General features: G+C 41.9%; 1 protein-coding gene across 8 annotated transcripts in view; it reads right to left on the bottom strand.

Annotated features, from left to right (window-relative positions):
• Positions 1–20,714: 20,714 nt before the first annotated feature.
• Positions 20,715–26,331, bottom strand: part of PDGFRA (platelet derived growth factor receptor alpha) — a 47,668-nt gene continuing 42,051 nt past the window's right edge. For all 8 annotated transcript variants that reach the window (XM_053578029.1, XM_053578033.1, XM_053578037.1 and 5 more), the window contains exon 23: positions 20,715–24,016. In XM_053578029.1, the coding sequence (XP_053434004.1) occupies positions 23,869–24,016 (148 nt within the window). In that variant the 3' untranslated portion in view covers positions 20,715–23,868. The remainder of the gene's footprint in view (positions 24,017–26,331) is intronic.

Below are 26,331 nucleotides of genomic sequence, written 5' to 3' on the forward strand. Positions count from 1 at the left end.
CTTTATCCATCTTGAATCAATTTTTGTGAGTGGGGAAAGGTGTGGGTCCAGTTTCAGTCTTTTACATGTGGATATCCAGTTCTCCCAACACAATTTATTGAATAGGGAGTCTTTCCCCCAAGGTATGTTCTTGTTTGGTTTATCGAAGATTAGGTGGTTGTAAGATGTTGGTTTCATTTCTTTGGTTTTCTATTCAATTCCAAGTGTCTATGTCTCTGTTTTTGTGCCAGTACCATGCTGTCTTGACCACTATGGCTTTGTAGAACAGACTAAAATCTGGTATGCTGATGCCCCCAGCTTTATTTTTATTGCTAAGAACTGCCTTAGCTATACGGGGTTTTTCTGGTTCCATACAAAATGCAGAATCATTTTTTCCAAATCTTGAAAGTACGATGTTGGCATTGATAGGAATGGCATTGAATAGGTAGATTGCTTTGGGAAGTATAGACATTTTAACAATGTTGATTCTGCCCATCCATGAGCATGGTGTGTTCTTCCATTTGTTAAAATCCTCTGCTATTTCCTTTCTGAGGATTTCATAATTTTCTTTATAAAGGTCTTTCACCTCCTTCGTTAGGTATATTCCTAGGTATTTCATTTTCTTTGAAACTATGGTGAAGGGAGTTGTGTCCTTAATTAGCTTCTCATCTTGACTGTTATTGGCGTATACAAAGGCTACTGACTTGTGGACATTATTGGCATGGGGAAAGACTTCATGAAGAAGACTGCCTTGGCAATTGCAACAACAACAAAAATAAACAAATGGGACTTCATTAAACTGAAAAGCTTCTGTACAGCCAAGGAGACAACAACCAAAGCAAAGAGACAACCTACACAATGGGAAAGGATATTTGCATATTTTGAATCAGACAAAAGCTTGATAATTAGGATCTATAGAGAACTCAAATTAATCCACATGAAAAAAGCCAAAATCCCATATATCAATGGGCAAGAGACATGAATAGAACCTTCTCTAAAGAAGACAGACGAATGGCTAACAAACATATGAAAAAATGTTCATCATCCCTATATATTAGAGAAATGAAAATCAAAACCACCCTAAGATACCATCTAATCCCAGTGAGAATGGCCCACATCACAAAATCTCAAAACTGCAGAGGCTGGCGTGGATGTGGGTCCTTCATAAGGCTCTGTGCTACAAAACTGCGATGTTGAGTCTATCCAATTACCTGAGCACAGTCATAGGGCTAATACATAGTAGGATCTTATTAAGTGTTTGGAGAAAGAAGATAGAGAGGGGAAGTGGGGTAAGAGGGACAGAGAGATCCTTAACCCAATTGATTCTCTTAAAGGTGTGCAGAAAATGGAAGCATTGCTAGTTTCATTTTGGCTACTGTGAAGTCGTTTTTGAAAAGTCTGTTCAAGAGTCTTCTGCGTAGGACAGAGATTCTAACACATTCATGGTATTGGTTTCTTTCTTTCTTTCTCTTTCTTTCTTTCTTTCTTTCTTCCTTCCTTTCTTTCTTTCTTTCTTTCTTTCTTTCTTTCTTTCTTTCTGAAGGACCCTTTATGTTCTGCTGAGAACTTTGAAGGAGGGAGGAAGACAAGGAGGATGAAAGCAAGGAGGTGGCACAATGGAATCTTTCATTTACTAAAGATTGTCCTAGAAACAGGGCCAAGGTTGGTTCAGTTGGCAGAGAATAATGGATTAGAAGCTGAGAAGTCAAAAGTCTCACCCGAAGCAAAGGTGTAGATATAAAGAGAGATGAGGACAGCTTGAAGAGGTATTTGGGAGTAAAGGGCTTAGCAAATGACCGGGTTTCTAACTAAAGCAACTCAGTGCTGGTAGTATCAACAACTGATACTGCAAACTTGGGATGAGGAGGGGCAGGGGTGGGGGGATTAGAAGAGAAGAACTTGATGCATTTAGATGGTTTCAGGGAAAGAGTTTTGCCTCTGGAGTCAGACTCTTGTTCAATGCCTTCTTCTTCTGTTTCCTTAGATTCTGTTTGTCTGTTTGGCATCCATTAATCACAGGGCTAAATTAATGGCCCAAGTTGTTGACATCTCCCCTGCAATGCAGTTTTCACAGGTACACAGAAAGCACATACAAATCCTCCCACCAGTTCAATTCCATACCCTCAACCCTTCCCCTATTTAACTCTCACACACCAACTTAATATTTCTCCTGCCCTAAATCAACCAGGGGCAAGGGACCAGACCACTAGGGATGGTTCCTGTGCCCCAACTCTGGCTGGAATAACCCAGACTAGCCAGTCTTTTGCTGTTTACCCTGCCCCGTTTTGCCTTTCCTATAGAAACCCAGTAAAAGCTGTGGTCCAGCCCTTCCCCTTCTCTTTCTGCTCCCGACTGACTCTGGGGCCTCCCCGTGTGGCCCCATGTGGCATGGTGTGCCCCCACCCTGCCTCTTAGGAAATGTAAGTAATAAAAATTTTTTTTCACTGTCACTAACCTTTCTGTGTCATCATTTGATACCCTTTAAAAGTTAAGACCTGGGTACAAATCACACCTCTTCCTATGTAGTTCTAGATGTGTCCTTACCTTCTTTGAATTTTCAACTACTCAACTAAAATATATGAACAATAATAAGAATTATGCCACATGATTATCATGAGGCTTATTTAAAATATGTGCTACTAGTCTTTATACATTATAAGCATGTTCACTATATCATTAGTGCTCCAGAATGTGATCCTCTAGTGCCTTCTCCCAGAAAAATCAGCTTCTTAATCTTAACATTCACTCACGGAGCACCATTCCTGTCCAAGTTCAGGGTATTTTATCATAGCCCAGGTAAATTCAGTGTGGTCTGACCAAGGCAACAGATACAGAGCTATGAGGAGCTGGATGGTTGGTCTTACCTAATGTGATATATTAAAAAATCTGCATTTTTAAAAAGAAAAATTATTAAAAAGGACTCCCCTGGTTTATTAAAAAAAGGTTGGATTTATGTTTATCCTGCATTCCAAATTGTATATAAAATCAGCACATTGTACCCATTGAATGCATTAATGTACGCAGTTAAGATTTAATAAAAAATTGTTAAGAGAAAAAAATAAAATAAATAACACACAGAAAAAAAGAACTTTTCAGTAGTCCAACAAACAAACCAGAATTTTATTATTAAGCCTTTGTTTAAACCCTATTGTTAGTTTACAAAAACCTTCCACAAGATTTTTAATTACTGTTGTTCTAAACACAATGATTTGAGAACAAAAATGGAATAAATATGGTTTAGAAAAGAAAGGAAGGCAATCCATGGTGGGAGGGGAGGAAATAGAAGGAAAATGGCCTTTTCTAACAGCAGAATGGCATCATTTTTATTCCAAAACATAACAGTTTCCACAGAGGGCCCCACACACACAGTTTCAAGATGCTAACAAGGAAAGACTTGTTCAAGACCCGCCAGAGAATATCAGAACCAAGATGGTGACTCTGTTCAAAGGAACACAGCATGAGGAATCTCCTGGAGCATTTAATGCTGAGGATAAAGAGCATAAGAACTTAGTTCAGATAAGAACAGATCACAGGAGGACCATAACCAGGGTGTGGTAAGTGACAGGTTTGGGGTGCAATGTGGGAGGCATACGAGCTCCTAACTCTGTGTGTGCCCTGGGTCCTCAGCCTATAGTCCAGTTCCTGGGTAAAGAATTTCCCTTCTAGCCATTAGCACAGAGGGGCTCTGTCAAGTGGCTCGCCCTCAGCTGTAGCGTTATCTAAATGAAGGCATTGTGTGCTGTCCTCTGCACTGAAGCATGCCTCTATGGGTAGGTTGGGTCCTTTGCCAAGTAAGTAGTCCTCATCAAAACCCAACCAGAGTCCTGAATTTGAAGAGGAACTGGAACTAAACAATGTTTGCTTATTCAGACCAGAAGTGGAACAAATTTTCAATCTTAGAAAGGTAAAAGTCAGTATTTCTGAGAATTTCACAAGTTCTACAAATACACATGTCTTATGAAAACAGCCACCACCCAAGACCACCCATGTACTTAATCCCCATAGTGCTTGGGATCAGAACTTTCGCTGCATCTAGTTCTTATTCCTTGAGCTAACCTCCCTCCAGTCTTGAACAGGTTGCCAGTGAAACTACGGGCTTTGTTTCAAATATGGAATAGAATTGTTCCCATAGTCTGGTGGCAAATGACTGCGTTCCATGGAATGTTGGAGTTTTCTGGATTCGAGAGTAGCTCTGTTGAACTGGGAGGAGCGCTTTGCAGCTGTGTTCCTCCTACAAACTTTGCAGGCTTTCACTGTCATGGTGGTTGCGGTTGTCCTTTTGTGGCTGGAGAAGAACACATCTGTTACATGGGAGGAGCTTGGAGTCAACAGCTAGTTTGCCCTCAGGAGTTGCCAGATGTGATTGTTGCTTCCTCAAAAGTCTGCTGCCCTGAAGCTTGCCCTGTAAATGCTCCTCTGTCCACTGCTCATTCATTTCATCCTGCAACAAATATTTACTGAGCATTTACTCTGGACCAGGCCTGCCCTGAACACCAGGAAAAAGTCCTCCTTCTGCCAATTCTTGTTCTTCCTGGAACACAACCAACACTTGGCTGTTTGGATTGCCCTGGATTCCACATTTCCAAGACTCCTTGGTGAGGATCCTTCAGTGTTCACATAGAAACCATTGCATTAAAATAAGGAGGGGAAAAGCTTTAAAAATGCAGATTTGTAGAAGGCAAATCCAGTCATCATATATCTTATATTCCAGCAAAGGAGATGGAAAATAACCAAGAGGCTGTCAATAAACTGAGTTAGATTACAAGTGAGGGGAGTGGGGAAGTTGAGCAGGGGAGGTAGCATAGGATGTGCTGGGGGAGTGTGGGGATGGGGTGCTGGCTGGTGCCCATGGCAATACTGAATAGATCAGTCTCTGGGAAAGGTGAGATTGAGCAGATAACTTAAGGAAGTGAGAAAATTATCCAAACATAACATGGCGAAGAGCATTCCAGGCAAAGGGAAGAGTCGATTCAAAGGCTGTAATGTGGATATATTCTTGTTGTCTTCTCATTAGAAACAGTAATGAGGCCAGAGGGGTTATGGAGGGAGCAAAGAGGAGAGCAGTGGAGAGGGTTGAAGAGGTGATGGAGGCCAGATGAAGGGCCTTGATAGCTCACGTAAAGATTTTGGTCTTACGCTGAGTAAAATGGTGAACCACTGCAGGGCACTGAGCAGAAGAGTGGCCACGGCTTCACTCTACTTGCTACATGAAAATAGTCTGTCGAGGGCAGAGAGAGAGCAGAGCAGGTAGCCTTGTTAGGGGGCTGCTGCTGTCACACAGGAGGAAGGTAATTGTGGAGTGGCCCAGGGTGGTAGCAGTAGATAGTGAGAAGCAGTCAGATTCTGAATATTAAGATGGAACAGGGGGGCGGGGGTGATGGATCAGATGCAGAATATGCAGAATGTGAGGAAGAGAATTGCCAAGGGCTGCAAGAGTTGAGGTCTGAGCAACTGGGAGATCTGGATGTGCCACCAGCCAAGACGACAAAGACATAGCAAGCTCAAGGGGAGGAGGAGTGAAGTTTTGAAGTTAAGAGGTCAACTATTTGCTAGCCAGGTAGGACTGTAGTCCCACTCAGGCACAGGAGTAAGCTGTGATCGTGCCACTGCACTCCAGCCAAGGCAGCAGAATGAGATCAATGTGCCAACTATTTGCCATCCAAACAAAGATGTTGAGTAGGCAGCTGGACACACAATCTGTAGCTAAGGAGAGAGGCCTGGGTTGGAAATATAGATTTGCCAGGTGTTTAAAGCCCTATAATTGGATGAGATTAACAACAACAACCAAAAAAATAAATAAATATATATATATATATATATATATGTGCAGTTTTACCATCTTGACTGTGGAGTACCATACTCAATGAAAATCAAATATTGTCAATGCAGGCCAAGCATCATTTATTAAGAATCTTCCATATCATTTGGAGAACATTCTCCTAAGTATCTCAAGAATGGAAAAGCAAGCATGCCATATACTCGTTACTAATCCGAAACTAGTAGATCAACAACTACAGGCCCACTTGAGTGAAAAACAAATTCAAGAACAGGGTAGGGCAGGGGAGACTCGGTAAGTTCTCACCTATCAGGTACAACGTAGGGGTATATGGCACACTTCTTGGGTGAAGGACTCAACTACAACTTGGACTTTGGACTTTACCTTACAAATGCAAATAACGTAATGTAATTATCTATACCCTCACATTAACACAAAATAAAAAAACAATAAAATGATCTTAAAAAAAAAAAAAGGTTCAAAGACTGAGCCCTAGGGTTGCAATGGAATTGTGAGTATTTTGCTTTCCAACATTTGTATTAGAAAAAGCAGTAGAAGTGATATTTAGAAAGAATGCTAAGTGAGCCAGTCTGCTCACTCCCATGTGTACTTCCTGCTGCAGAAGGTAAGAAACGAGATGGAGATGAGGACCTCACGGCTGGGAAGTGAGCAGGAAGCCAGAGCACTCAAGGCAACGTCTCTCTCAGAAATGAATGTCTCTTGGGCTTTTTCCATGACTTAGTAATTATGAATTGGGCTGTAATAAACATTCTGGTACAAATATCTTTGTTATAATGTCATTTTTGGTCTTCTGGGTATATACCTAGTAGAGGAATTATAGGATTGAATGGCAGATCTATTTTTAGATCTCTAAGTATTCTCCAAACATCTTTCCAAAAGGAATGTATTAATTTGCATTCGTTATAACCTAAGAATATGGGGAAGGGGGAGAGGGAGGGGAGGGAGGGGAGACGATGGGCAGAGGGAGGGTGATTGGTGGGATTACACCTGCGGTGCATTTTACAAGGGTACATGTGAAACTTAGTAAATGAGAATATAAAGGTCTTAACACAATAACTAATAAAATGCCAAGAAGGCTATGTTAACCAGTGTAATGAAAATGTGTCAAACTGTTTATAAAACCAGTGTGTGGCGCCCCATGATCACATTGATGTACACAGCTATGATTTAATAATAATAAAAAAAAAGAAATGAATGTCTCTCACTGACTTTGTACCCATACCTGAGAGTTGTAACCAAACCACTGCCCTATTGTTTCCATTCAGACATCATTTTGCTTTTATTCTGATCAATAGTCAAGATCATGTGACAGTTTTTCTTCCGACTCTGTCTGGGACCAACACCATTCTCATTTGAAGTGGGATCAGTGAAGAGGAAGACTTTAAGAGCCAAACAAGCTTTCAGCTCCATTGTGACTTCTGGTTTATGGGAAAGACCAGCTCTGTCCTGCCTTCCAAAGAGATGTTCTAGCTATGGACTATAGTCATTAAATATTCATGACCCCACTTTATCAGAGAAGTATCAATTAATGACTCTTGGCTTATTGGTCTTTTTTTTTTTTAATTTTTTTATTAAATCATAACTGTATACAATGATATGATTATGGGGCATCATACACTCACTTCATAAACCATTTGACACATTTTTATCACAGTGGTTAACATAGCCTTTCCGGCGTTATCTCAGTTACTGTGCCAAAACATTTACATTCTACATTTACCAAGTTTCGCAAATACCCCTGTAATATGCACCACAGGTGTGATCCCACCAATTCCCCTCCCTCTACCAACCCCCCCCCTTTCCCACTTCCCCCTATTGTTAAGTTGTAGCTGGGTTATAGCTTTCATGTGAGAGTCCCAAATTAGTTTCATAGTAGGGCTGTGTACATTGGGTATTTTTTCTTCCATTCTTGGGATACTTTACTAAGAAGAATATGTTCCAGCTCCATCCATGTAAACATGAAAGAGGTAAAGTCTCCATCTTTCTTTAAGGCTGCATAGTATTCCATGGTATACATATACCACAATTTATTAATCCATTCGTGGATCGATGGGCACTTGGGCTTTTTCCATGACTTAGCTATTATGAATTGGGCTGCAATAAACATTCTGGTACAAATATCTTTGTTATGTTGTGATTTTTGGTCTTCTGGGTATATGCCCAGCAGAGGAATTACAGGATTGAATGGCAGATCTATTTTTAGATCTCTGAGTGTTCTCCATATATCTTTCCAAAAGGAATGTATTAATTTGCATTCCCACCAGCAGTGCAGAAGTGTTCCCTTTTCTCCGCATCCACGCCAACATCTCTGGTCTTGAGATTTTGTGATATAGGCTAGTCTCATTGGAGTTAGATGATATCTCAAAGTAGTTTTGATTTGCATTTCTCTGATGATTAAAGATGATGAGCAGTTTTTCATATGTCTGAAGGCCGTGCGCCTCTCTTCTTCAGAGAAGTTTCTCTTCAAATCCCTTGCCCAGCCTGCGATGGAATCCCTTGTTTTTTTCTTGCTGATGCGTTTGAGTTCTCTGTGGATTCTGGTTATTAAACCTTTGTCAGAGTTATACCCTGCAAATATCTTCTCCCATTCTGAGGGCTGTCTGCTTGCTCTGCTTACTGTGTTCTTAGCTGTGCAGAAGCTTTTTAGTTTGATCAAGTCCCAGTAGTGTATTTTTGAAGCTGCTTCAATTGCCCGGGGGGTTCTCCTCATGAAATACTCACCCAGACCAATTTCTTCAAGGGTTTTCCCTGCATTCTCCTCTAGTATTTTTATAGTTCCATGTCTTAAGTTTAAATCTTTAATCCAATGAGAGTCTATCTTAGTTAATGGTGAAAGGTGTGGGTCCAATTTCAGTCTTCTGCAGGTTGCCAGCCAGTTCACCCAGCACCATTTGTTAAATAGGGAATCTTTTCCCCACTGAATGTTTTTAATTGGCTTGTCAAAAATCAAATAGCGGTAAGTAGGTGGATTCATCTCTTGGTTCTCTATTCTATTCCAGATATCTACTTCTCTGTTTTTGTGCCAATACCATGCTGTTTTGATCACTATCGATTTGCAGTAAAGTCTGAGGTTTGGTAGTGTGATTCCTCCTGTTTTGTTTTTATTTCTGAGTAATGTCTTGGCTATTCGAGGTTTTTTCTGATTCCATATAAAACGAAGTAATGTTTTTTCAAGATCTTTAAAATATGACAGTGGAGCTTTAATAGGGAGTGCGTTGAAATTATATATTGCTTTGGGTAGTATGGACATTTTGATAATGTTGATTCTTCCTAGCCATGAGCATGGTATGTTTTTCCATTTGTTAACATTTTCAGCTATTTCTTTTCTTAGAGTTTCATAGTTCTCTTTATAGAGATCTTTCACATCTTTTGTTAGGTAAATTCCCAAATATTTCATCTTCTTTGGCACTACTGTGAATGGGATAGAGTCCTTAACTGCTTTTTCAATTTGACTGTTGTTGGCGTATATAAAGGCTACCGATTTATGAATGTTGATTTTGTAACCTGAGACGCTGCTGTATTCCTTGATCACTTCTAGGAGTTTTGTAGTAGAGTCCCTAGTGTTTTCTAGATACACAATCATATCATCTGCGAAGAGCGAGAGTTTGATTTCTTCTGACCCTATATGGATACCCTTGATCGCCTTTTCTTCCCTAATTGCGGTGGCTAAAACTTCCATTACAATGTTGAAAAGCAATGGAGACAATGGGCAGCCTTGTCTGGTTCCTGATCTGAGTGGAAATGATTCCAATTTAACTCCATTCAATATGATATTGGCTGTGGGTTTGCTGTAGATAGCCTCTATCAGTTTAAGAAAAGTCCCTTCTAGACCAATTTTCTTGAGTGTTCTGATCATGAAGGGATGCTGGATATTATCAAAAGCTTTTTCTGCATCAATTGAGAGAATCATATGGTCTTTGTTTTTTAATTTGTTTATGTGCTGAATTACATTTATAGATTTACGTATATTGAACCAGCCTTGAGACCCTGGGATAAAACCAACTTGGTCATGATGTATAATTTGTTTGATGTGTTGCTGGATTCTGTTTGTTAGGATCTTGTTGAATATTTTTGCATCTATATTCATTAGTGATATTGGTCTATAATTTTCTTTTCTTGTTGGGTCTTTTCCTGGTTTGGGGATCAGGGTGATATTTGCTTCATAGAACGTGTTGGGTAGTCTTCCTTCTTTTTCTACATTTTGGAACAGGTTGAGTAATATAGGTACTAATTCCTCTTTAAAGGTTTGGTAGAATTCTGATGTAAAACCATCTGATCCCGGGCTTTTCTTTTTAGGGAGGTTTTGTATAGTTGATGCTATTTCTGAACTTGATATGGGTCTGTTCAACATTTCCACTTGATTCTGGTTAAGTCTTGGAAGGTGGCGTGCTTCCAAGTATCGGTCTATTTCCTTCAGATTTTCATATTTCTGAGAATAAAGTTTCTTGTAATATTCATTAAGGATTTTTTGGATTTCTGATGAGTCTGTGGTTATTTCGTCTTTGTTGTTTCTGATTGATGATATCAGAGATTTTACTCTTTTTTTCCTGATTAGGTTGGCCAGAGGTTTATCTATTTTATTGACCTTTTCAAAAAACCAGATTTTTGATTTATTGATCTGTTGTATTATTCTTTTGTTTTCAATTTCATTTAATTCTGCTCTAATTTTGGTTATTTCTTTTCTTCTACTGGGTTTGGGGTTGGAATGTTCTTCCTTTTCCAGTTGCGTGAGATGTCCCATTAAGTTGTTAACTTCCTCTCTTTCCGTTCTCTTGAGGAAGGCTTGCAGTGCTATAAATTTCCCTCTTAGAACTGCCTTTGCAGTGTCCCAGAGGTTCTGATAGCTTGTGTCTTCATTGTCATTTTGTTCCAAAAAATTGGTGATTTCTTTCTTAATCTCATCTCTGACCCAGCTATCATTCAGCATAAGGTTATTTAACTTCCATGTTTTTGTATGGGTATGCAGATTCCTGTTGTTACTCAATTCAAGTTTTATTCCATGATGGTCCGAGAAGATGCATGGAATAATTTCTATTCCTTTAAATTTACTGAGGTTAGACTTGTGACCTAAAATGTGATCAATTTTGGAGTAAGTTCCGTGGGCTGATGAGAAGTATGTGTATTCAGTTTTGTTGGGATGAAATGTTCTGTAGATGTCTACTAAATCTAAATATTGGATGGTTAGGTTTAAATCTAAGATTTCTTTGCTCAGCTTCTTTCTGGAGGATCGATCCAACACTGCCAAGGGAGTGTTGAAATCTCCAACGATTATGGAGCTGGAGGAAATCAAGTTACTCATGTCTGTTAGAGTTTCTCTTATAAATTGAGGTGCATTCTGGTTGGGTGCATAGATATTAATAATTGAGATCTCATCATATTGAGTATTACCCTTAACAAATATGAAGTGACCATTCTTGTCCTTCCTTACTTTTGATGGTTTAAAGCCTACTGTATCTGCAAATAAAATTGCAACACCTGCTTTTTTCTGATTACCATTTGCCTGAAATATGGATGACCATCCTTTCACCCTGAGTCTGTATTTGTCTTTTAAGTTGAGATGTGACTCTTGTATGCAACAAATATCTGGCTTGAGTTTTTGTATCCAGTCAGCTAACCTATGCCTCTTTAGAGGACAGTTTAAGCCATTCACATTGATGGAGAGTATTGATAAGTCTGGTGGAATTTTGGGTATCGAGTTTTTCAAAGGTCCAGTGGACATTTTTAATCCTTTCGCCAGTGTGGAAGTTGGAGTTTGATCCGAAGTTTCTGAGTGAGTTTACTTTTGTGGTATAGGATTGGGTTGGTCATTGTGGAGGATAGGTCTGAGAACATCCTGAAGAGCTGGTTTACTTATGGCAAATTTTTTCAACATATGAATGTCATTGAAGTATTTAATTTCTCCATCATAGATGAAACTCAGTTTAGCTGGATACAAGATCCTGGGTTGAAAGTTTTTTTGCTTTAGGAGATTAAAAGTTGATGACCAGCCTCTTCTTGCTTGAAAAGTTTCAGCAGAGAGATCTGCAGTTATTCTAATATTCTTACCTTTGTACGTTATAGTTTTCTTTCGCCGGGCTGCTTTGAGAATCTTCTCTTTCATGTTAACTTTAGTGAAGCTAATTATGATATGTCTGGGAGATGGCTTATTGGGGTTGAATCGTGCTGGGGTTCTGAAGCTGTCTGCTATCTGAATTTCAGATTCTCTAGGCATGTCTGGAAAATTTTCTTTCATAATTTCATGTAGAAGGGCCTCTGTGTCCTTGGCAGCCACTTCATCATTCTCCGAAATTCCTATAACCCTTATGTTGTTTTTTTTCGAATTATCTGAGAGCTCTCTGAGTGAGTGATCCGTTTTTGCTCTCCATTTCTCTTCCTCTTTGAGAGATTGGGAGCGTTCGAAGACTTTATCTTCAATGTCAGAAATCTTTTCTTCTGCTTGCTCCATTCTGTTACTGAGGGATTCTACTGTATTTTTCATATCTTTGAGGGCTGTAAGTTCTTGTTTCAGTGTGTCTAAGTCTTTGGTGGTTTTGTCTTTAAATTCATTAAATTCTTGAGACAATTTTTGAATTTCTCCTCGAATTCCTAATTCCATTTTATTAATCTTGTCTGCAAACCAAATTCTGAATTCGACTTCTGACATCTCAGCCAGTTGTTTATGAATGGGATCTTCAATCACATCTGCCGTATCTTTTCTTGGGGGGGTTGATCTATTCTGGTTATTCATGTTACCAGAGTTTTTCCGCTGATTCCGCCCCATGGTTTACTCCCTTTGGTTTTTCCCCTGGGGTTTTATCGAGGGCCCGTACAGTGTTGTGGCCTGAGAAACTGGGGCCCTGCCTGGTGTGGTGGAGCAAAGTGGTTCTGTCTTGTTTTCAGCTGGTTTCTGTTCGATCCTATTGCAACTTCTACTCTGGCTTGAAGTCTCAGCTGTGTGGAAAAATCAGCAATTAAGTCACCCCGCCTGCCCACCTCTGGCCCCAGTTGGAAAAGGAGAATCAAACCTTCCTACAATCGCACACCCAGGGCACTGCCTGAAAAGTCCTCAGTCTATTAGCCCAGTTCAAAAGTTCCGAATCAACTGTCTCAATCGGCACTTGTCTTGGGTGGAAGGGTTCAAGAGGTCTCTGGGAACTGGATCACAGGGGCCTGGTGACTCCTCTGACACAGCTCACCCCAGTGCAGCGTGGAGTCAGGAGGAGCCACCCAGCAAACAGAGCAGTCTGGGAAGGTTGACATCTCCTTCCCCACTTTGCCCCTCCATCGGACCCAGTCACTGGTATCTCTGCAGATGGCTAACCCAGTTGCCTGCAGTGAACAGACACTCCAGGGGTTTGCACCTGCCTGAATCGCAAGGAAGTCTGCCAGGCCCCCGCAGACTGCCGCTATCTAGCAGGAGGAGATGGGGCCTGACATCTTTGAGTGTTTGATGCAGGTGATGGGAAGGAGGTGTTCACTCAGGCTTAGCCCCGTCCCTGATGCATGCTGCTAACAGAACAGAACAGAACAGACAACTTTGTGAGGTTCTGTCTCTGTTCCTGTCGTCGCCTACAGGAGACGGGCTGTTTTGAGTTCAAACGTCTTTGCTGCTGGAGAATTGCGTCTGAACACCTCTCTGGGTCGGCCCCGCCCTGGAGGCTTCCGGGTTTGTGAGCCGTGTCACCGGTGGCCTCCTCTAGTTGCCCAGGGAGACAGGGGGTGTGGCCTCAGAATATCCAGAAGTGAGCGTTCTGCCGTTGAAGAAAAAACGGCTGGTGATCTACCTCCAGGGAACTGCTGCTCTGGTGTGGGCACTCAGGCGACCCTTTTCTCCTCTGTCCCGCGCCCCAGAGTCAGCACTGAGCGGCCGCAGTTTGTGCTGGGTCCACACCCCTTAAGAGATCCCCCAAGAATCAGAACTCTTGGGGGATGGGCCCCCAGACCCCGATTGGGAGTGGGGCGGGGGGAAGCTAGAGTTTCATTCAGTTTCACGCAATACTACGGTCCGGGGAGGGCTCCTGCACTGCACCCAGGGAAGTGCCGCCAAGGCTTGATTTCCCCTCAGCAGAGTGCCCTCTCCTCGCTCACGTGTCCCAGAGTCAGCGCTGACCTGACGCAGCTCAGGCACTGTGCACTCCCCTCGAGAAATCACCCAAGGAGCCGAACTCCTGGGGGATAGGCCCTCAGACCCCGAGTGAGAGTAGGGGTTCTCAGCTCTCAGCGGGGAGGCCAGAGTCTTATTCAGTCTTGGGCCCCGTATGCCCGGGGAGGGTTGCTGCACTGCACCGCAGGGAAGTGCCGCGAGGCGTGACTCCCCCTCAGCCCGGTGCCCTCTCCTCACTCGGCGCGCCTCAGAGTCAATGCTGACCAGTCGCAACCACTCCCCTTGAGAAATCACCCAAGGATCCGAAGTCCTGGGGGACAGGCCTCCAGACCTCAGTGGGCGGGAGGGGAGCGCCGGGGATTCAGGGTTGCCGGCAAAGGATTCCCAAAGTTTTATTCAGCCCTATGTCCAGCAGGAGAACGCCACGGCACCCCAGTAGGGGAGGTAGGTCCAGTTTTTAGAAGGTCTCTCCCGTGGAGTGTAGTGGGAGGGCCTTTAATTTCTGCCCGCTTGTTCAATTGTGGGGCTCTAGAGCCCCACATGGGGGAGGGGGACTCCCGTCCGCTTGGTGGTGGATTTTGTACCTTTTGTTTGCGTCCTTGTGATCACAACTTGCCTCAGCGGTGTTGATGTGCGTTCTTCAGCCTTCTCTCTTGGTGAGGCTCAAGTCCACCAGGATACTTACTAAATTCCTGTCCCTTAACTCTCCTTCTGGACGGGAGCCTTTGTTGAAAGCTGGCTTCAGTCCGCCATCTTGTCTCCCACCCCCGGCTTATTGGTCTTTTGGCTTAGAATGTGCCTACTTTCTTCTCTGCCTGGAAAAAAAAAAAAAACCTTCAAAGCCTAGTTCAAGTGCTTCTTTGCAACTTCTCCTAGCCTGACTCGGGCTCTTTTCTCTGTACCCTGATAATACTTTGAATTATCTAACATACTGCATTTAATAAAATTTTTAGGAGGTGGAGAAAATAATACTTAGAGGGAAACTAATATCTTTACATCTATCCTTATATTAGAAAGAATTATGGTCTCAAATAATTGTCTAAGCTTCTGCCATAAGAAACTAGGGTGGGGGGGGGGACAAACTAAACCTAAACAGAAAGGAAGAAATAATGAAGAGCATAAATCCAAAAAAAAAAAAAAAAAAAGACAAGTAATAAGGAATAGAAAATAAAAACAAAACCTGATTTTTTGGAAACTATCACTAAAATTGATAAACCTATAGTCAAAATAACCAACAGGGTAAAAGACAGAACACAAATTATCACTATCACAAATGCCTGAGGAACACTACAGATCCTGCAATATTCATACATTAACTGCCATGTCAGCTGTATTTAACTGTTTTAAGCCTGGGGCCTCATGAAGTATATATAACTCACATGTCTCTTGACCTATCTTGATCTAAGAAAATATTGTAGCCCCGAGAAGAAAACTTTTTTTTCGGTGAGTGTGTTAAATAATATTAAGAGAATATTATCAACAACTTCATGCTAATAAATTAATAACATATGAAACAGACAAATTCCTTGAAAAACATAGATTACCCAGTGTTACTCAAGAAAATATAAATACTCAGGGCGGCACCTGTGGCTCAAGGAGTAGGGCGCTGGTCCCATATGTTGGAGGTGGCGGGTTCAAACCCAACCCCAGCCAAAAACCACAAAAAAAAAAAAAAAGAAAGAAAATATAAATATTCTGAATGGTCTCATCGGACATTCAAAAAGAAACAATACCAACTCTACACAAACTCTTCCAGAAAATAAAAGAATAAAACACATTCCAGCCCATTCTACAATGCCATTATCACTCTGACACCAAACGAACAGAAAGATTCAAGGATAGAAAACTACGAGTCGGTATTAATCACACAGATAGATTTAAAACTCCTTAACAAAACATTAGCAAACTGAATCAAGCAAGATAGAAAGAGGAGAATAAATCATAACTCAGGGTATTTTGAACCGGAATGCAAGACTGCTTTAGTATTTGAAATCAGTCAACATAATGCACCATACAGTCAGTCCTCAGTACCCATGGGGGACGGTTCCAGGATTCCTCCTTGGATACCAAACTCCGAGGATTCACAAGTCCCTTACAGAAAATAGTGTGGTGTTTGCATAAAACCTATACACAGCTTCCTGTATACTTTAAATCATCTCTAAATTATTTAGAATACCTAAGACAATATAAATGCTGCACAAATAACTGCTGCACTGCTTTGGGTTTTTTATTTCTATTTTCTTCATCATTGTATTTTGAAAAAATATTTTTCATCCATGGGTGGTTGAATCCAGGGATGCGAACCCCAGGATGCAGAGGATTGACTGCACTAACACAAAAACAAAACCAAAAGGACTCCCCATAAAACTATATTATAATCTCAACAGATGCCAAAAATGTTTTTCACAGAACATAACACCTAATCCATTAAAAGAAGAAAACTCTCACCAAACTAAGAGTAGAAAGCAAGTTCTTTAATCTGATAAACAGTATCTATGAAAAGCCTATAGCTCACATCACATTTAATGGTGAAAGACTGAATACTCCTCCTTGCCCCCCAGAACCAATATCAGCAATGACGTGGCTTTCACCATCTCTGTGCAGTTTCGTACTGGAGGTCCTAGCCAGTACAACAAAGTGAGTAGAAGAAATAAATAGCATCCACATTGGGAACAAAGAAGTAAAATTGTTTACGTATAGGTGACATCACTGTCTATGTTAAAAATCCTATTGCAGAATATAAGGTCAATTGCCTTTCTATAAACTAGCAACAAATAAAAAATGAAAAAAATACAATTTACAATAGCATTAAAAATCATAAAATATTTGGGGGCAAGACACAATTGCAAGAGAGACTTTACCTAACAAATGCAATCAGTGTAACCTGGCTTATTGTACCCTCAATGAATCCCCAACAATAAAAAAATAAATTAATTAAAAAAAAAAAACTCAAAAAAAATGAAAGCCAAAAACACATAAAATATTTGATGTAAATAGATTAACAAAATATACCTAAGTGCATTAAAAACTACAAAATATTAGGAAACTCTAATCTTTGACAATGAGCTACAAGCAAATCTAACCAACCTTTGTTCCCGAGGGAGACACTGTCTTTACCATATTGTGTATCAGAAAAATCCAATCGAAAGAGAGACTGTGTTTCCAGGATGTAGGAACCTTGTCTGTTGTATTAATCGCTGAATCCCAGGGCCAAGACAGTGCCTAGTTCAATGACACTGAAGAACAGAGGAAGAAGTTTGGGAGGGTGGGTGTGCAAAGGGGGCCATGGACGTGTCTAGAATCAAAGCAAAGAGAGGGCCTGCAGGAGGGAGGTGCCAGGCCTGGCTGCCCCGGCCGCGGTTCCCTGTTCCAAATGCTCCGGTGATACTGTGTCTGCTGGTTGCAGAAAAGCTTCAGTTTTATCAGAAGGCTCCAGTAAACATATTCTGTATCCCCCTGCGTCAGCTTTTTGTTACTCTAGAGAAGGACTTGTGACCTCCACCTACCATAGTCTCCTTCTCTGAAAGGTCAGGCTCCCCTACCATCAGTGGTTCTCAACCTTCCTAATGCCGCCACTCTTTAATATAGCTCCTCATGTGGTGACACCCAACCGTACAATTATTTTCATTGCTACTTCATAACTGTAATTTTGCTCTGTTATGAACTGTAATGTAAATATCTGATATGCAGGAGACCCCCAAAGGAGTTGCGACCCACAGATTGAGAACCGCTGCCTTAGATGATTACCTGCTTGGAATCACCTCTGCCAGCTGCTTCATTTAGGCTTAAGCATTTTCAAGATCAACTAAACAAAGAGGAAGCTGTTCTCTAATTAGTTATTTGTGGAAAGAATTAATTAACAAGTGACTTTCTGTGGCTGGATCATCGCATCATGTTCTCATGCATTTTCTCCATTTAGGAAATCAAACCCTGGCCCTTCCAGGGAGAAAGGAAGGGTGTCTGAGAATCTCAGGCTAATAAAAGATGCACCCCCGCCGAACTGTCTTCCTATATATCTGAGAGCACACACAGCCTCCTGTGTAACAAGCTGAACAAAATGAGAAGTGTGAGAGAACGCTCAGGACGGAGGAGGACGGGGCTTTCATCCTTTCAAAGAGTTGCTTAATTCCTAATCAAGACTAAGACTTCGACCAGCCAAACAATCTGCAGCTCAAGCACCCCACAGAAAACACTGGATCCAATCCTGTTTGGAGCAGTCAGCATGAAATGTAATGAAATTCAAAATAGACAGGATACACATGCTCCAAAGGGAAGTCATTAATACCCATGAATAATGATAAAGCAAAATACCATCTGCTAGCATAATGTGGCAAATCTCTTTAAAATTCCAATTAGCCTATAAACCAGAAAACAGAGAGCGAATGCCCCCCCCTCCCATGTAAGACCACGCACTCTTGATGTCTCCATCGCTGTCATGTGAACTGAAACGTGGGTGATGAGAACACGGTGCTGTTTACCTAACCGGGTGGAACAGAAGGTTATAATCTGCAAAGTAAGACACATATGTATTTCCACATAGATTTTAATGGGAGGAGGGGCATGAAAAAATTGTGTCTGTTATAAACACGGTATAATAATTTTGCTACAACAATGTTGTCGGATTGAAGCCCTACATGTATTTGGAACCAGAGATAATGAAGCATTTCTGTTCCTCTGTTATCCCACAGAAAATGGCCTACTTTATGATGGATTTTGATATTCTAAGCCATTTTCCTGAGCTGCATTTCATGAAGCACATAGCTATTAAAATCATAATACCCATTATTAGAACTGGTGTATTATAGCCTGAAAAGAAATTGTTCTGATGACAAATGTAGAATGGTGCACAGGCTGACTAGCCCATTGCTTGTCTTTTGAAATATCTCAAGAAGCAAAGCAACCTACTTCTTCTGAATGCTGATATTTCCTAGTACCTCTTACTTTTCCCATGGTTTGCTATAATGTAAATGACACTGGAATTAGTACATTTGGAATTTCTTATCCTAGTGTTATAATTACTCATTTATATGATTTTTAGAAGTCATTTGTGTCCTGTAATATCATATTCTCCTCTTCTATAAATGTCTTCTCTGCCATTTTAAGAACCAAAACAGAGATATTGTAAAAATCAAGAGAAGTAAATGTAAAGGAACTTTTGAAAATCTTTAGAATCCCCCGGATATAAAAAGCATTTTTATTTATCAAGATTAGATAAAGTAAGCAGAGTTATCCACATTACATTAAGGGATAGAATTATACATTTTAAAAGGAGAACAAAATTAACTCTAGGCAAGATTGGAACACCCAGTGTCAGCGTCGTGTCAAGTAGCTGCTGCCTCATCAACAGAATTATTGCTCCCGATGTCTGGATCCTTCCTGAGGCCGGAGCCACGGCAGGGCCAGCACCCAGTCTCTAGCCAGCGCTTTGCAGCTTTAATCCCAAGGGGGTATGCTTTGATCTCAAGGCTACTTGAATTTGGGTAATAAGGAGTTATGCTGGAATAAAGTGTAATATTCTGATTGTTATCAACATAATCAATTTCCATTATCCATGTATTGAATATAAGATGAGCTGTATCATTCTTTCAAATTCCTAAAGTCACTGATTTTGGCCTGCTACCCACAGAGCCCCCAGCCTGCGTGCTGCCACACTCCTTACATCTCCTCCAATCTGAGTTTGATTCCTAGGCCATGTCAGACAGAAGAGACTAGAACACTGCAGATAATCTGCAAAGCCAGGGATTCACCTGCAAATGTTCAAGAACTTATGCAGCAATAGTTACCTGAAGACTGGAGGGAAACACCAATTTATCTCTGCATACCCCTTGGCCCAGTGATTTCATCTGTAGGAATCTGTCCTAACAAAGCATTACTGAATGTGCATGAAAATGTGTGTCGCAAGGATGTTCATGTAGCAAAGAATTGATAACTAAAAAAGCCATTTTGTAGGAATGAGATTGCATGAATTACCGTACATTTATGTAATAGGATATGAAGTTGATAAAAAAATGAGGGAGTTCTATCTGTAAGTGCTTCTCACAGAGATCTCTAAAACAGCATTATAAAAAAAAATGGAATGGTGGACTGGGTGGTGAGTGATGAGGTGTCAATGCAGAGTCGTCAACTCTAACAGGTGCTGGGAATATTGGTGCTGGGGAGGCCCTGGGGGGAGCAGGGGCGACGTGGGAAATCTCTGCACCTTCCACTCAGAGTTGCTGTGAACCTCAGTCTGCTTTAATAAATGATCTGTTTTAAAAAGAAATAAGCACATTATAAAGCATTATGTAAAGTGCAATCCCATTCAGGTAAAACCCAAAGCAAAAGTAGACGTGTGTGTGTGTGTGTGTGTGAATGTACACCTGCAGATGTGAAGAAGGGCAGAAACGCTAAAAGAACACACACCAACCATGTGGTTTTGCCTCTGAGGAACAGGACAGGGACAGGGAGGAAGATCTGGTGAAGAAAAACTTGGACATTTTACTTTGTACACGTCTACAACAGTGGAATGTTATACAGAGTAAGTGCAGTGCTGTATTCCTTAAATAGGCAAGAAACACCACACGTTAAAGATAAAAAACAAAAGAAAGATAGGAGCAAAGATGAGTCAAGCACGGGTCATCTTTAAGTCAAATGCCATGAGAACTCACTAGCCTGGACAATGTCTTAAATTTTGAATTTTCTACCAGCTTATCGAAAGCCTGACACAGAATCCTACTGAAGTGTTGCTAAGAAAGTGCCTGTGGCTCAAGGAGTAGGGCGCCGGCCCTATATAGGGCGTGGCAGGTTCAAGGCTGGCCCTGGCCAAAACTACAAAAAAAATAAAAATAAAAAAACACAAATGCTGGAACCTTAGCATAACTTTAAATTACATATATGTATACACATAATTTATTGAAATTCAAAGATCTTCCTTTGTACGTTTTAAAACGAAACCATGAACAGGGCACGTGTAACACATCTTGGGTCAGCAGACTGTCCACCAAGTTAGTCCTTCTCACACATTCTCCACATCATTGTTTTGGGAACACATTAAGTATTTTTCTCTTTATTATTTCTAAAATATAAATTTTGGACATTCAAAAGTGCAACAGTTAATGTGCCAGTGGGGAATATCACAGTTAAAAAAATATAAACAAAGGCAGTGATACAGCTTGTCATATGTTTTGGCAGTATTCTCCAAGTCTATATAGAAATACATATGTACATATCGATGTATAACATCATTTTATCTCACGTCCCTCTTCACGAAATTAGGACCATTTTGTACAGATTGGCAGACCACATTTTAAGGACACCATTGATCATTTAAAAAGTCACAAATTGTGTTTCTCAGGCCAGCTTTGATTGTCATCATAAAAATGGAGAGCATGAAGGATGGGAAAATTGTCTTCAGGGGACTTTACAGAAGGCCAAAAAGGAAACAAATCGGGCATGTGCTGAAAACCCTTTCTTAAAAATGCAGTCATGTACAAACTCGGGGGCGAGCATTCGTGAGGCCTGGAAACTGATAGTCTGAGACGTTTCATCAATGCAAGGCTCCACGTGACTTCAAAATGCAAAGCAGCCATGAAATAGGCTGTACAGGGACAGTGAGTGACGCACAGAACACTTGAGCTGCGATTCCAGAAAAAAATATATATTTCAAGTCTAATCGACTGTACAGAACCTGGTTGGGTTTTCATTCTTAATTGGCCAATCTGGCTCAGTCTTCACACTTACTATGAAACGGTGAATAAGAAAGTTGGGGTTTGGGCAGTGCCTATGGCTCAGTCGGTAGGGCGCTGGCCCCATATACCGAGGGTGGTGGGTTCAAACCTGGCCCCGGCTGAACTGCAACCAAAAAAAAAAATAGCCGGGCATTGTGGCGGGCGCCTGTAGTCCCAGCTACTCGGGAGGCTGAGGCAAGAGAATCACTTAAGCCCAGGAGTTGGAGGTTGCTGTGAGCTGTGTGAGGCCACGGCACTCTACTGAGGGCAATAAAGTGAAACTCTGTCTCTAAAAACAAAAAAAACAAAAAAACAAAAATTGGGGTTTGCACTGCGATCACACTGGTAGGCAGTGAAGTCCTCTGTTATTGCTTCTACATCTTCCAAAGCATCACCTGCCACCCGCATGCACGGTGATTGCAGTAATCGCAGCCCATGTTTCTTTCATAGGGTGTCAGCAACTAAGCAGTATTGCGAAGAATGCCGATGAATGAACCCAGCCAACCAGCTCGACAGTCTGGATGGAGGCGATAATTCACCCTCCCATATAAACTCAAAATATCAGTAAAACTTTTTCATCTTTTCATCACAATATTCACCTGGTTACACAGAGACTCGGCGCAGGGAACTGCATCATTTCTGTAGATGCCCTCCCTTGGCAGGGAGTGGGGGGTGGCTGTCACGTTTAGTCCCCCACCCGTGCAGTGGGAAGCAGCATCTTTACTTTTGGAAGACCTGCCAAAACCAAACTTTTGCTTTCTCAGCCACAGCGAAGACTGGAAATTTAAATTACGGGTGGCAATTGCTAGATATGTGGCATTAAATACCACTAACCTGAAGCCAAGGATTCAACAGTCGCCTTCCAGCCTAGTTCCAAATTCCAAATTATTTGTTTGCCATGGCAACTTCCTGTAACCTAAGACAACGTTTCTAAAAACTGGCTGATTAGAACAGCCAAGGATTTTATAAAAATACAGGTTCCTGCTTCCCCAAGACTTAATACCTCAGAATCTCAGGGATGGGAACCCAGGAACTGATGATTCTTTCTGGTTGCCAGTTACATTTGAGAACCAAGGAAGCAAACGAAGGATGTTTGTTTACAGACTCCACCAAACTATAGTCTCAGGGTTTCGAACTTTTTCTCTTTGGGCTAAGAGACAAAAGAAGGAGCTTGATGTCCAAGCATCCTCAGGACCCTTTTCAGGTGCACAAATTTAACATATACGTATGCTGGCATCCACCAACATTGTCACCAGCCACGCAGCAGTGACATTCTCCACTGGGTAATCAAATGAGAAGTCACGTGCTACACAGGTGTACATGTGGATATTGAGAACATTTAGGACATACGGGGTTTGTTTGTTGTTTCTAATCCCACCCATAATTTCAGAGGACAGTTAATTGTTTTTAGTACAATGAATTGGGGAACCTACTCAGCACACAATTAAAAACTCTGACTTCCTGGGCAACACTACTTTTACTTTGTTTTCTATGTTCAACTAAATTAAATCCACTAAAGCTACTACCATATTTTACATAGAAACATGTTATTTAACATAAATGTCAAAAACTATCAAACTTGTCACCTACTTAGTAAGGGTTTTTTTTTTTTTTAATTGTGCTTTCTCTGTAGGGAAATCATGTTACATATTATACATTTTAGAATTATTGATAACAGTAGTATTATTATAAATGAGGATTATAATATGAAAATGAGTTCTTGGGCTTCTAAATGACCCAAATCTATTAAACAAGGTTGGTTAATTATCCCTTTAACACTAAAACAAGTAAAATGCTATAGTACCAGTACCTTTTAGGGTTCAAAAGTGGTTTTTCATGCACTTCATAAGAAAGTTCAACAGCAGCTGATACCAGGTTTCAAGAGGGAAGTACATGGATGGATTGAGTGGTCTCTTCAGAAGTCCAGAGAAGATACAAATCTAAACACATCCTTGGTTAGAGTTATTTACATAATTACAATGCTGGAGTTTTGTTGCAGTACAAATTGTGTATATCAGAATTTCACCAACGCCCTTGAAACACAAAGTTCGTCTTTCGTGGCCTATTATTCCCTCGTCCATCGACCTCCAAACTTCACACACCGCTGAGATGCTACTGCAGCATTGCAAGAAGCAACACTGAGATATTCGCCTTAAAATATCCCACTCATTCATATTTCGAAGGCTCCCTGAGGCTCTTGGCTGGGAACTTCTCTTTATACATCATCCTAGCCCCCTCTCAACCTCTGCATTGCAATAAAGTGGTTTTCTGAAAGGGAGTGGAAGGCACCCCGCATCCGCCAGTCACAGGAAGCTGTCCTCCACCAGGTCCGAGGAGTCGATGCCAATGTCATCCATCATGTCGATGTCCTCGATGGTCTCGTCCGCTCTCTTGATGAAGGTGGAGCTGCTGGAACCTGTCTCAATGGCACTCTCTTCAGAGGTCTGTGAGCTGGGCAAGGGAGAAAAGCGGAAGTCAGACCCATGTCCCGAGCAACGAGACTGGCTGCATTTCCAGGATGGCTCCCTCAGTGGCAAAGGAGCTTTTCCAGCAAGAGCCCTTCACAGTCAAACTTGGGCTGCTCAAGAGGCAGGATTCTGCACCCAGCCCGACTCATTGTACTGGGTCACGGGGAACAGCCAGGCCCACAGGTCATCTTTCCAGCCCTGCTCTCCTTCTTTTCTTCCAGGTTTGTCATCAAAATTTCTGGCAAGCTGCAACAATTTCTACTTCCCTACTCAATACTAGTGGAAGAGAAAATAAACAACACCTGGTAGAAAGGCCTGGTGAGGCGGGGCAGAGGGATGACATCGGCCGCAGCCACGCCAGTCACCTGCTCCCCAGACTTCCTAGGTATCTGACCTGTGTTCTCAGCTGTAGCCAAGCCTGTCGCCTGCTCTCCCTGGACTTCATGGGTGTCTGATCTGTGTTCTCAGAACTACGTCTCACTTCCCTAGAATGCCCACCTCCCTCTGCTCTTTGTACCCAAAGCTCCCTGGTCCTGAAGGCCCAGGTGAAGACTTGTTAGGTCCGTGAGAAGTGGCTGGATGGGAGAGTTCTAGCACCAGAAAGCCTTAGGTTTTAGGTCTGGGATGGCCCCACCACGTACAAGGCTGTGTGGTTTCACACAAGTCACTTAACCCCCCGAACTTGAAATTGCTTCCTTGCCTGTACAATGGTATGACAATAATGCCTGACAACACAGCTATCAGGGTGATAAGCAAGGTGATGGCCTTAACGGGGCTGAGCACAGCATCATGGTTACTTGCCACTCTTAGCCTTGTACAGGCTAGTTATTGTTATTATCATGCAGACTCTTACCTAAATTTGAATAGATTCTGAATGTTAGATGGTATCAGGGAATACCTGTTCATTCGTGCACGTGACTGCGACATTGGGGTCATGTAGAAGAGCATTCTTATTCTTAAGAAATGTGTAATATGTACTGGGGTATTGGGGTTAAAATTTCTTGGTGTTTCCTATTTAACTTTCAAATGACTGAGCCAAAAAAAAAAAAAGAATGAGGCTGGGCTTGTGGCTCATGCCTGCGATCCCAGCACTCTGGGAGGCCAAGGCAATGGATTACCTGAGCTCAGGAGTTTGAGACCTGCCTAAGCCAGAGTGAGACTCTGTCTCTACTAAAATGAAAAACTAGCTGGGCATGGTGGTGGATACCACCCAGCTACCCAGGAGGCTGATGGGGGAGGATTGCTTGACCTCAAGTGTTTGAGGTTGCTGTGAGCCATGATGACACCATGTCACTCACCCAGGGTGACAGAGTGAGATTCTGTCTCAGAAAAAAAAAAAAAATGAGTCTGCATGTGTGTGATATACACAATGTCTACTGTGCACATGCAGCTACATAACGGACATGTGGCAAAATGTCAACTAAGTGGTAGACATATTTTCTCAATATCTCTGTACATTTAAAATTTTTTACAAAAGATTTTAGAAAAATCATCTTCCCTCAGGTCTCCAGCCTATCACGATCCCTTGTCTGAACTCCTCAGCGAACGCTTTCTGTCTTATCATCACCCTGCCTGAACTGCTGTCTACACTGTTATGTGTATCTTTTTGCTCCACACTGATTACCATCTGCTGATGGAGATTCTTCACCGTTTCTTCTTCTTACTGTGAGGCTGCTGCCCCATACTGTACACGTAGCATGTAAGCCATAAATAAGAGGTTGGCCAGCCAGAGCAAGGGGGTGGACAGACAGACCATCCCCCAAACAGGGCTCTCAGCCTTCCTGCCGTCTTGGCCCCTCTGACTTCACAGCCTCTGGCCCCCTCCTCTCTGCATCAGCTTCAAGCAGAGAGCCAAGCCTGGCCAATTAGAAGTCTGCAAGAAACAGTCCACCCCTGTGCCCACCCAGGCTCCTGACCTTAGGGCTCCAGACCTGCAGGACTCCTGAGCTGCAGTCCCCTTCATAACCCCCAGACTAGGACCTTCCCTATGACTGAGCTTTTGCCTTAGTTCCTAGTTTTTAATCCACCTCCCCCTCAACCCTGCATTACACCCTGGTCCCGGCAACTCATTTTGAACCCCAGACCACTCCGCTGGTCTTGGCAGCTGTCTTGTCCTGGCACCCCTTCTCCCTGGGAGCCAGACCCTGCTCTGGGGGTATGAGTCATGGCAGGCCTGAGGTCACCCTCAGATCTGACTTCAGACCAGCCAGAAGTCACATAGTTACAACACAACTATGGGTGCTCCTCAGGGGAAAGTTCTACAGCTCAGGCAAGTTCCGAGCACTGACCCTGCCGGGC

The sequence above is a fragment of the Nycticebus coucang genome, chromosome 23 (genome assembly GCF_027406575.1).
Source record: "Nycticebus coucang isolate mNycCou1 chromosome 23, mNycCou1.pri, whole genome shotgun sequence".
NCBI lineage: Eukaryota > Metazoa > Chordata > Mammalia > Primates > Lorisidae > Nycticebus > Nycticebus coucang.